The sequence below is a fragment of the Phodopus roborovskii genome, unplaced genomic scaffold (assembly GCF_943737965.1).
Source record: "Phodopus roborovskii unplaced genomic scaffold, PHOROB, whole genome shotgun sequence".
Classification (NCBI taxonomy): domain Eukaryota; kingdom Metazoa; phylum Chordata; class Mammalia; order Rodentia; family Cricetidae; genus Phodopus; species Phodopus roborovskii.
The window spans coordinates 12,499,670-12,512,392 of NW_026125391.1; the positions used below are offsets into that span (position 1 = coordinate 12,499,670).

At 35.4% G+C, this 12,723-nt stretch overlaps 1 protein-coding gene across 3 annotated transcripts in view; it reads right to left on the minus strand.

Annotated features, from left to right (window-relative positions):
* The window catches only part of Snx13 (sorting nexin 13), a 94,500-nt gene that overhangs the window by 29,956 nt on the left and 51,821 nt on the right, over positions 1 to 12,723 (minus strand). For all 3 annotated transcript variants that reach the window (XM_051175099.1, XM_051175098.1, XM_051175097.1), the window contains 7 exons: positions 12,324 to 12,462; positions 11,856 to 11,944; positions 9,535 to 9,634; positions 7,188 to 7,381; positions 5,810 to 5,914; positions 5,157 to 5,289; positions 1,908 to 1,945 (listed from right to left, as the gene is read on the minus strand). In XM_051175099.1, coding sequence (XP_051031056.1) covers positions 1,908 to 1,945; positions 5,157 to 5,289; positions 5,810 to 5,914; positions 7,188 to 7,381; positions 9,535 to 9,634; positions 11,856 to 11,944; positions 12,324 to 12,462 — 798 coding nt within the window. The remainder of the gene's footprint in view (positions 1 to 1,907; positions 1,946 to 5,156; positions 5,290 to 5,809; positions 5,915 to 7,187; positions 7,382 to 9,534; positions 9,635 to 11,855; positions 11,945 to 12,323; positions 12,463 to 12,723) is intronic.

Consider the following 12,723-nt stretch of genomic DNA (forward strand, 5'->3'; position numbering starts at 1 on the left):
AGTTACTGCTAACACTAAATGCTCTAAAAACAATTCCTTTTCATTATGACACTTTTAAATATAACAAATAAAAAGTTTATAAAGCATTTCAAAGTTACAAAGAATCTGGCATGTCTATGACTGATCTGTTTCAGTTGTTTTGCAAGTTATACTCTATGTCCAAAAGAACATTTACTCCACTAGATCATTTCCAAATAAGGAACAGTATAGCTACCCGCAGATCTCAAAACTCATTAAGAGTCACAATAAACCTCTGAACTTATTAGAAAATTTAGATGAAAAGTAAGAGAAAAAGCCATCCTTTACCTCTGGGCTGTCTCTAAACTATGAACTATTTCACCAAACGCCAGTACTTTCTCTTTACAGGACTCTAGGAATTAAGTTAGTCAATGGCGAGACCAGATATATAGGAGAAAAAATATGTTCATTATTGAACATAAAACCAAGTGTCAGTGGAGTTTATATGCTAAAAACCTATCATTTTTAATTCTCTAATAAAATGTAATTGCTATAAAATTCTGAATTTAAAAAAAAACCCTTTTTTGCAAGGAGTTTATTTTGACACATACTCTAACACATATGTGGTAGGCTGAATGAGAATGTCCTCCATGGGTACATATGTGTATATGCTTAGTTCCCAGTTGGTGAACTGTTTAGGAAGGAGGAGGAGGTGTGGCTTCACTGGAGGAAGTGTGTTACTGGGAATGGGCTTTGAGGTTTCCCAAGCTCACACCAGGCCTGATCCCTTGTGGAATATTTAACTATGTAAAGAAGTGTTACATTTGTTTATGCTTCGGAATATTACTTTTACTGTGTAAAGGTGTGTTAAACTTTGGTTTAATGATGTAAAGATGTTTAACTGTATAAAGATGTGCTGCATTTGTTTTACCTTTCATACCTAAGGCACCTCATTGGTCTAATAAAAAGCTGAATGGTCAATAGCTAGGCAGGAAAGGGATAGGCAGTGCTGAAAGACAGAGAGCATAAGCAGGAGGAGAAATTGAAGCTTGAAAAAGATGATTATGAGGGCCAAAGAAAGGGACATGCTCAGGGCCACCAGCCAGACAGACATGAGAAGCAGTGAAAGTAAGATATACAGAAGGAATGAAAAAGTAATAAGCCTTGAGGGAAAAGGCAGATAGAGAGAAATAGGATATTTTTATTTTAAGTTAAAAGAGCTAGCCAGAAACGAGCCTAAGCTAGGCCAAGAATTCAAAACTAATCAGTCTCCAAGTCAGATGGGAGCTGATTGGAGGTTCAAAAAGCAAGGACCTGGTACAATTTCTCCCTCTGCCTGCACATCAAGACGAAACACCATGTCCACCTGCCTGATGCCACAATTCACCTGCATGATGATAATGAATTAACTATCTGAAGCTGTAAGCAAGCCCCAATTAAATGCTTTTTTCTAAGAGCTGACTTGATCATGGTGTCTTTTCACAGCAATAGAACAGTAACTAAGTTGAAAGTTTATTTTTTCTCTAAGAAGTGGAAGAGAAAGCTTTAAGGATAATAATATGTGAGTATACTATTTGAAAATGACAAAATAATTCCTTTTTTTCTCTTTTAAAGATATAGCCTCACTATATAACCCTGGTGGCATGAAACTTACTATATAGACTAGGCTGGCCTTGAGATCACAGAGATGCCCTACCCTGCTTCCAATATGCTATGATAAGAAATCAATCCCCTTAGAGAACTCATCTGTAGCTACACAGATGTGGTCTAATCCCCATTTTTTACAAATGAAAATTCAAAGTTACATATGTCTTACAAACTTAACATTTCTTTAAAAGCACAACAATGTTTTCATTCTATGGGGCAGCTTGAAGCTTCTTATTTACAAGTATCAAAAGCCTGTCACATTATTTCCAAGTACTACTAAAGTACCCATTTATAGTACTTACCAAATTTATGCTTCCTGTAGGAGATCCATTAAATGACTCTACAAAAAGAAAAGAAAGCTCAAAATGCAGCAATACTGCTTAATATACAGCAAAAACTGTACAAGCTATTGCTTTATGTAGGTTTAAACATTAACACAGCTCATATAAAAGCAGAGCAACAAAATAAAGCTGTTTTACACTTCTAAATATCTACCTCTTAAATCTCCACCTACCATGCCAATCAGACATTTAAATGAAACTATGCATACATCTGACAGGCACACACAAAGTCACATGTAAGTACCAGTAAGAATCAGTAATCACTTTTACACCTTTTCTCATGTATCATATGATGTTGTTTATGCAATGCAGGTAACTCACAGTGAAGTCCATTAGGTACCTGCAGAATTATGTTCTTACTTCTGTCTCTGAGGATTAAAAAAAAATGATAATAATATCGGTCTTTAGTGTACAGTATAAATGTTTGGGTTTTAAAAATATGTAATCTTCCATTGTTTCCTCATAAATTTAGCACAAAACATTGCAGTCTAGATTCTGAAATCATTGTATGTAATGCCATCTAATTAAGCAATAATGATGAAAAACAATGAAGGTTATAATGAAGGTTAGGGAAGAATATCACTAAGCTTGATGATGGGTGCTTATAGAGAGACAGAGACAGAAGCAGAAATGGAGAAAATCGTGCACAAAATGCCAAGACTCACAACTTTGTAAGCTGACTTAATAAAATTTGTTTAAGTCTTAGGGGGAAATGCAAGTGTTAGGGTAAGAACCAAAAAATGTAAATAAATGTCAGCAAATAAGACAAATAGAGATTAATGACACCAATGAGAAGCAATCTCTTCTTTCCCTTTGGGTTTTACTACATATCTAAGCAAATTAACTTTCAATTAAGGTGTCTCTGCAATTGTAAAACACTACTCATATACAATTTAAAGTTAATGTACCTTTTCCAAGCCTTAGTAAATGTATAAATTTGACTAGTTAAATGAATCTTAAACAGACTTCATTACTTGTACAGTTCTAAGAGGGGCAGCAGGTATTGTCGACTATCCTGAATAACTCAATACAAAGCACACTTCTTAGTTCCCCAGATCTCTGGTCACAGAAAACAAATGGGAATTTCAACTAGAAATGGTCTATGGTTCATAAGCAGATGATTCTTAAAATAAATAAATGAATGAGTGAGTGAATGAGTGTCCTCATTATTTGATTAAATGTTTCCTACCCTTTCTGTGGTCTGGCAGCCTCTTAAGCCTTGTCACCAAAGATATAAATCATAGTATAGAGAGACATAAGCAGTAAGAACTCAACTTGAGACTGTTTGACCTGAAATCCAAATATCAAAGATAATAAAGCTGATATCCATTTAAAAATCATGTTGCATAGTACACTATTTCTCTAACAAAATTTTAAAGCTGGCTTTCAAAATTAAGTATTTTCTGTGTATGAAATGTATAAAAATCTATCAGTTAAGATATTAAGGTATTACAAAGCAATGAAGCAAAGCATTATCCTAAAAAACTGACACATAAATGGGATGCCTTATGCGTGAAAGGAGAGGAAACTGACCTGCAAGTAGTACTCTGACCTCCACATGTCTGTCTGTCTGTCTGTCTGTCTGTCTGTCTGTCTGTCTCTTTCTCTCAAAATTCTCTCTCTCTCACACAAACTATATGTATGTATGTATAATTAAAAACTGCAACCAGTGATTTAATGTGAAGTCACTCAAAACCTGATACATGAGAAAAGTGTATTTACTTTAGAACAAACCCAAAGAATGTTAACATAATTTATGTTTAAAGTAAGTACACAGTTTGGACTGACTGGCTAGAGAGGTAAATTGAAACAATAAGCCAATTCTATTCACACAGAATACCTAGGTACCATCAGCATTATAAATCACATAGCACAGGTTACTTGATCACAACTCAACTTATATAGTTCCATTCTGGGTTACACAGTAAATCCACTTCAAAATTACTAAGAACATTTCCAAATGGATGAAATTAATAAAAGCAAACACTTTACAATCGTAATTTCAGTGTGGTGAGCTGAGATTGCTTTTTCAAACTTCACAAAAGATCTAACATTTTCCAGCAGCAATAAAAAATACAGATAAACTACAATTTTACTATTCTTCTCCCACACAAAGTATTACCCTTCAAAAATAAACTATTCCCTTAACTACACAATAGTAACTAAAGGCTTAAATACTTCTAGTAGATTAATATCTCTGTTTTCAAATAGTCTTGTCCCAAAAACCTACAGATAAGTAAATGGTCATAATCAAAAGGATTCCTTGCAGAAATGGGTTCTAAATTTTCCAACTTACTTCATCTTTACATTGCTTATTTATTTAGAGCGTACTAGCTCTAAAGCCAGTTCAAATCTTAGATTGCTAATTGCTCCTTAACAAAGTCCCTGAATTTCATCACAGTAAAATGAGCACTGGATCTAGGAATTCATGTTTGAAGGCCTCTTGCTCCACCATTTCCACTTATACAGCCCTTATACCTGTGCATTAATTCATAAGACATTTTCATGCATAGAATTTTGTTTAAAAAGGATGACTGAACTATGGTACAGTGATGGAATATTACTCCAGATTTACAACTGATAAACTGAGACTTAAAGCAAATAAACTGCACCACACAAGCAGTAAGCAGTAGAATGAAGGAAAAAATCTAAATACCCTCTGATTCTTACAAGTGTGTATCACACTGGAGCTAGAGCACGTCAATCACTCTCAGTATCACCATGCGAAAAAAACCAAAAGGTTGGAATAAATGACTTGGGGGATTCTAAGTGAAAAAAACCATCCACAGTGTGTAAGCTTTAGAAAGGGACACAATTAAAGAAAGCAATTTATCACACTGTATATCGCTTGATAGCCTAGGGCAAACTGTCAGTATTACACCTTTACTCACTTAGTCTTCAAAATAACTCTGTCACGCAGAAGTATCACTTCATGATCACTGATTAGCAAAAGGGAAATCATAAAAATATTTTTGATGACCCATGTTAAGAAAACATTCTTACTCTTACATTCCCTTATATACTTTAAAATATACTACAATTTACATTTGAGGTTTAAAAACATCTTTTATTATGTTTAAAAGCTCATTCTTTTGGTAAACAGAGTGTACACACAGACAGACAGACAGACAGACAGACAGACAGACAGACAGACAGACAGACAGACGCGCGCGCGCGCGCACACACACACACACACACACACTACCTTACCTCCATCCCCATCATCTGATCCTCTGAAACTAGGATCTTTTAACATGTCAAGCTCGGCTAACATCCGCACATAGAGTGCATTCTGCCTGAAGGAAGGGTAAAACCTTTCATCCCGTAGCATCAATTCATATACCTGTAGAAATAATTGAGGTATTCAAAACTTAATCCCTATTAGTTAATGATTTTGCTACATAAAGTATCAAAAAGCTTCATTGATGATTTTCTATAATGTATTATTATCTAAAAGGTGTCAGTTTTGTAACTAATATGACATTCTGGACACTTCAGTGTCTAATATAAGTTAGGCAATACTATGCCATTTTTATGTTCTAGGAAGTGGTGTTTTCTATGAAACAAATACATATATGAAGATTTATACTAAGATGAATTATTGAGGCATTCTTTTTTATATAGAGGTATTTACTTACTGAATTCTTAGTATCTCACTCTTACTTCAGAGTAAAAAAAGCAACCACCCCCAAAACAGAATTTCTCCCAATAGCCATTCAAGGAAATAAAAGTCATTTACATTCCTGCAATTAGAGTTACTACAACCCTAATATCTTTTTTTAGTAACTATTCTACTTTAAGAAAAAAAAAAAACAGTATGTACACAGAAATACTTTTTTCAAAAAAACATAAAATATCAATACCTTTCTTTGAATGTCATCAAAGATTTCTGGAGTTGGATCTTCATGATTCAAAGTATCTGCTAATTTTGCTACTAAATAGTCATCAACAATAACTCTTGGAGATGCCTAACAGAGAAAAAAATGATAATTTTTATAATTTCTAAATATAAGTAAGCAGTATATAATAGGAGTTTAATAATAAAATCATGTCATTTTAAGTAGTCGGCAGATAAGAATCACTAGTTTACCAATGGTGCTCTAGTGTTTAAGAAAGCTAGAATATAGATCATGTTTTGTTCATTCTATAGATTACAGAAGACTAACAAAGATTTTGTGTCTTTTTTTTAAGAGTTATTTACTTTTTATAAAGAGGATTTTACTAGGCTTTCTTTTCTAACTACAGCACATGAATGGGAAAGGTAATGTAGTTGAAATGAATATAGCTGCTTTCTTATTCTTTATGGCTTTCTGTCTATAAAGTGACAGCCCATATTCAGCCACAATAGATGAGTTCAAATTACATAGTCACCCAATTAGTCAGAATGGAAGATTCAAAATTGTGTATCAAAATAATTAATTTTCTTTATAAAAAAAAGTTATTTACTTTTTGTGTCTAAGTAGTTCTTCTGTATTCCACATGTACCCCTGGTACCCACAGAGTTCATTCAGAAGGGGGTATTGTACTCCTAGAAGTAGAGTTCCAGGCAGTTGTGAGCTGCTCTATAGTGCTGAGCATCAACCAGGGCCCTCTGGAGAGCAGCCAGTGCTCTTGCCTGCTGTGCCATATCTCCAGCCCTGGCAGACAGATTTAATGCTTCATTTTTATTGTGCAAAATTCCTCTTATGAGGCTTTATTCCCAAATTGGAAAAACTGGAGAGAATCCTGCATAAGGTTATTCAAGATCACTATTTAGGATTAACAAAGGTTTACTGAAAACAGTAACTTGTTACTAGAATTTTCATTTCAAAACATAAGCAACAGATGCAGAAATACAAAATCTGATGTTTCTTTTTATATGATATTTGGACTGAACCAGAGGCCTTGTGTAAGCTAGACAAGTGCTGAACTGCTAAGCTCCATCTGCAGCTCTCTCTGAACTTCTACACACCCTACCTCTTACATCCTTCTGATTTCTGTCTATCATGTCCCTGAATGTGAAATAAATACCAGTCTTGACTTGGTCACTTAGTATTTCCATGAACTTGGGCATACTAATTTGATTTTATAAAACTGGATTCTTCTCTTGAAAAATGAAAATAAAAATATAAAGGAAACTGTCCTTAGGATTAAACAAGGCAAGGTCACTGAAGCCATCCTGCCCAATACAGTAAGTATCCCACAGAGTATTATGAGTGGTACTGCAAAAGATAGACAATAGTGACCACAATAAACCCTCACCTTTTCAGATAAATACTGTTCATAAATTCCAACAGCAGCTGCTCTTAGCAGACCTTTGGTTTGGTTGGTCTGATGTTTTCCATCTCTCTGACGACTTGATAAAACCTCTAGCTGTTGTTGAGCTGTAACCCGGTATCCTTCCACGGTCATCCAGAAGAAGAGATGTGCTTGACCTCCAGTTTGCTGCATGTAGTCTACCAAATGAAAGCCATGGCAACAGTTAGTAATGTCCACCTAAAAGGTTTATATTAATGTATGATGAATAAGAAGGGTTACAGTTTCAAATATCCAAACTCTACATTTCACATACTAACATGGACCAGAGAAAGCCCACAAGCCCGCAAACCTACAGAATGAACTACAGGCAATTAAGATAAGCTGAGATTGGGGGAGACAGTCTTTCCCAGGGAAGAGCACAACACTTGGTCATACAATACTAAATGGGAAACCCTGAAAACACACCTAAGCGTAACATTATACAGAACGAATAGGGTGTATTTATGTATTAACACACACACACACACACACACACACACACACACACACACACACACACACCATATATGTAGGAAACAACAATGAGAAAAGAAAGAAGTCCCTGATCTGAAAGAGAGCAAGGTAGGGTATATAGTAGAGTTTAGAAGAAGGAATGGAGGAAATGATAATAGATATTAATCTCAAAAATTAAAAAAAAATAAATAAAAGCAAAAAGTTTAGTAAATCTCTAATGTCAAAAGTTAATTGTAAATTGGTTAAGCTAAATAACAGTTATAAAGGAACCAGGACAAAGCTTCCTATTTGTTTTTGAGACAGAATCTCACTAGCAGTTCAGGCTGGCCTGAACTTAAGGTCTTTCTACCTAATCCTTCTGAGTATAGGCATAAATCACTATGTCCAACTTAAAGCTTTTTAGTATCATGTCTTGATGATAAGTTCCTAGTGAATGTGATATATATATATATATATACATATATATATATATATCTTTAAATAACTAATTATTTCATCAACATTCAATTATTATTTTGAATAAAGATTTTAAATAATATGTAATTTTCAAGATACATTAAAATTAAGATTAGTATTGTATGAAACCACATATACTTTGATCACACAAATAATGATGCAAAGATTTAAGTATACCATAAATGTCTACCAGTTAAAATAATTAATGTAATATTAACAAAATAATATGTAAGTACTATTGAAAATAGCATAAAACAAAGTATCTTATTCATATATGAATATAAAATATTTCACCTATCATGTGTTCCCAATAAAGTATTATGTTTTTTGTTTTGAGACAGGAGTTCATGTAGCTCAGGCTGGCCATGGCATTGCTATACAACTCATAAAAATCCTTGTTCTCTGAATTCTGATAGTTCTACTTTTCAAGTATTGAGCCAATAACGTATTGTTTTTCAATGAATTTAAGCCACACTTGACTCTTCTCTGATTTATTTTAAAAATAGTTTGGCAAACGTTCATTAGTTATGAAAAGCGTTTATTTATCTCTCCCCTACCGTCCCCCACCCCAAAATCTACCTCTATGGTTTCTAATGAGAAAAAGATGAGCTGGGCAGTGGTGTGCAAGCCTTGAATCTGAGCACTCAGGAGGCAGAAGCAGAAGATCTCTGAGTTTGGGGCCAGCCTGGTCTACAAAGAAGTTCCAGAACTGGCAGGACTGTTACACAGAGAAATCCTGTCTCCGAGAACGACAACAAAACAAACAAGCAAAAAAGAAAAAAGAAAAAAATGTGAGCTCAAATTGAAATGCAAAATAATAACCGTCCAAATTCTGAAAGCCAGGGTAAAGACCTGGGGGTTAAACTTGCTGAAATGTAAAATACTGAAAAAAGTATAGTGGTTCTTCAAACAATGAGTAAGAAAATTACCGTTCATGAATGCCACTGGTTATATGACAGAACTGAAGAAGAATCTCTAAAAGCTGCTTATGCATCCACACACATTGCAACCTCATTCTCACTAGCTCCATTGTGGAAACAAGTTAAGATTCCCATGAGGATGAATAGATAGTGGGTGGCAGGGGAGGTGAGCACACATGCAAACACCCACACTTGTGCTCATGTATGTGATGGTCTTAAAAAGGAGGGAATTCTGACATATGCTATAACATGTAAGAACCCGAGACTATGTTAAGAAAGTAAGCTGACCACTTGAGCGAGCCATTTTAAAGACACAGATGAGGATGCTGGGACCTTAATAATGTAATTAGTATCACTCAACTATACACTTAAGTTTTAGAATTTTTGTGTTACTTATATTTTACACAAGTTTAAAACCAAAAACCTTAATGTCTATATTATTTAAATAAAGTTTTACTTACCCATAAAAAACTGTAGTGCAACATTGTCTACAAGAATGCTGTCCAGGGGGACTGTACAAAGCTTCCCAAAGTTTGCTGCTAGCTTCACAGTATTTATTTCCTACAGATACAAGTGAATACAGGTTAGCACTTCAATCAATCATTAGGGTAGGTTGTTTATATAAGGAAAATGCAACAGTCTACTGTGACAAAGATCCCCCTTCAGCATGTCAGTTCCCAATAAAATACTCTGCTGAGTAGCTCTATACCCCTGCTCATTCCAGAAGATAGTATCAAATAATCACTTAAAATAGAATAATCATTCATTTCCTCTAATATAAAACAAGCTGTATCATTGTGTTTTCATGTATTCCTTACTTCTACATATTCTAGTGTAAAACAAACACTTCAGGAAATAAAGGTGAAAGAATATTTTTGAATGATTCATGTATTGACAACTACTCACTACTTTTCATTTTGATTAGAATTTATCTAATAGGAAAAACATTTCCAAAGAGCAATGTTGCTTTTAACAGTGTAAAACCTCTGCTACTGACAGAGAAATTTTATTTCTTTTCAAATACTATAAATAGTGAACTACATAGTCAAAGTAATAGAATAAAATAGCTATCGAAAAGGGGGACTTTAATAATTAGAGAAAAGGCATTTAGTGCTGGGCACTGTGTGGGTCACAGTCTGCGTGTTTATTACTCCACTTCAGCCATACAGCAATCCTGCTGGGTTTTATCACAACTGACTGCACAGAAAAGGTAAACACACATCACAAAGGTAGGCTACTGTCTTCACTGATGGTGTCTGTGGGAGGGCCCAGTCCTCTGTGTGCAGTAACGTCACTAGACAGGTTGAGTCTTCACTGTGTAAGAAACTAGAGGAGCGGGCCACAGAACAAGTCAGGAAGCAGCACTCTTTCATGGCTTCTACTCCTATTCTTGCCCTCCTCTTTATTATGTATTGTAGCATAAAAATTTAAGATGGAGTCTTCCTTCCCTAAGTTTAGATCAGTGCTTTATCTCAGCAATGGAGGCAAGGGAGAACACACGTAAAAGCACAAGATGACCATCAACATATTCCCTTCTAGACTCATCTCAAGTCATCTCCAAGTAGACTTCGTGACAACTTATTCAAACACTGTGGACTAGCAGCAGACCAACATAGCATGCTGTATACCATTACCTAATGGGACAATTTTCACATTACATGTTGGTAGCATGTGTGCTGATGCCCCACGAATTAAGTCTCCATTGCTTCTAACAGTACTTGAGTGATTCATACTTATTTTTGTGCTGCATCATCAAGGGTTTCATTTCAGTTATCAGTTCTACCTTTTTGTCATCTAAATTTCACTTACTATCTCTTAAAGCAGACCTTATTCTTCTTGACAACTCTAACAGAGCCTGTAATACTGAAACCCATGTCCATGGGCTCAACAGAGATCCGCAGGTTGGGAGCACTACAGAAGGCAGACTTCCAGGCATTGCTGTAATCAGCATTCCTGAACCTCTTTACACAATATATGCCATACTCTAGCATATGAAAGTATCTTTTGGGGGCTAAGAATATGCTCATTTGCCAAAGTTCTTGCCATGCAAGCTTCAGGACCTGAGTTCAGATCCCCAAGACTCATTTATGAAAAGGCCAGACACAGAGGCTTGTATCTGCAACCCAAACACTGGGGTGGAGAGCATAGAGATAGTGTTATTCTTTGAGCTCAGTGGCCATCTACTCTAGGTGGCAGGTCAGCTCCAGGTTCAGTGAGGGATCCTATCTTAAAATAAGGAAGAAAACACCACAGAAGGCACCTCTAGTCTCCACACGCACTTAAAGAAAGTGTGTGTGTGTGTGTGTGTGTGTGTGTGTGTGTGTGCGCGCGCACACACACACACACAAACTTACTCTCGTCTCCCTCCCTCCTTCCCTCCCTCCCCCCCCCCTCACACACCCCTTGCTCTACTAGTTAATATTCTACCTTTGGTCACAAACTAGGATTTTAATCACTATCAAGTGTAGTGGGCTATTCATTTTGTCTGTACCTGTGGCACTGACCACGCCCACTGGGGGTGGGGACAGAGGCAGATGTGACCTGGGGGAACTAGGTCTGGGGAAGGGGCCCCAGAGTCCTTTCTTGCTTGCAGGACAGGGATAGAGAGCATCCAGAGGCATCGTTGGGACCAGGAACCTGCTGGTGTTCATCTGTCTCTGTTGTAAGTTATTTCTCCCTGAATAAACATCTATTCAGCCTATCTGTTTTTCTTGATCCGTATTAAACCACAAATAATCAAGTATTTACAACTAAAGTTATTTCACAAGTATTTTATACTTACTTTGCCCGACTGTAACCGCTGTATTCTTGAATCACATACTTTCTTTACAAATAATAAGCTATTTATTTGATTTTTAATAGTGTTAATATCTGAAAGAAAAAATTCAATTTGAGCTAAAAAAAAACAGCTATGATATTTCAGAAATACATAACATAAATTTACTGTAATTCAACAAAATATTCAATACAGCAACTTTGCTTTAATATAAAACTATGAAATTGTTTCATAAAATTATTTGTTTACTTTAAATTAAATCATACCTATTAAGTTTAGGGATAATCGCAATAATATCATCCCCATGTTTAGAGAGTAATGCTTTTACTCTAAGAACATGTTAATACAGTAAGGAAGACTTGATTTGAGCTTTAAAAGCCATATGTTTCCAATTCCATTTAGGTAAATGAAAAGCTTTATTAAGGATACAATAGTCCTTGAAGCGAACACTGTTCAGAGTAAAGAATCACTTACCATCCCCAGCTGTATCTAAAGATCTAAGGTACTGGAGTTCTTCTGATGCCTTATCTCTGACTGCTTCTAACTCTCCAATATTGTCACTTAATTTAATAATGTTCATAAAGGCCTCATAGTTGCAATTTGAATCACGGATCTGAAAATAAAGTTTTAAAGAACAGGTAGGAGATGGATTACTAAGAGACCTCAAAAACAGAGGATGAACAGCAATAATGGAGTAAGAGTATTATAAGGGTTTGGACTTTTTACTCTGAAAGAAATCACGTCACTAGGTTCAAACAGAAACAATATGCTATGCTGCAATATAAAAAGCAAATGCAGGCAATCAAGTAGAAAAGAAAAGAACAAGTACAAGTAAAACATGGCAACAGTGGGGGCTGGTAAGAAAGGTATTATA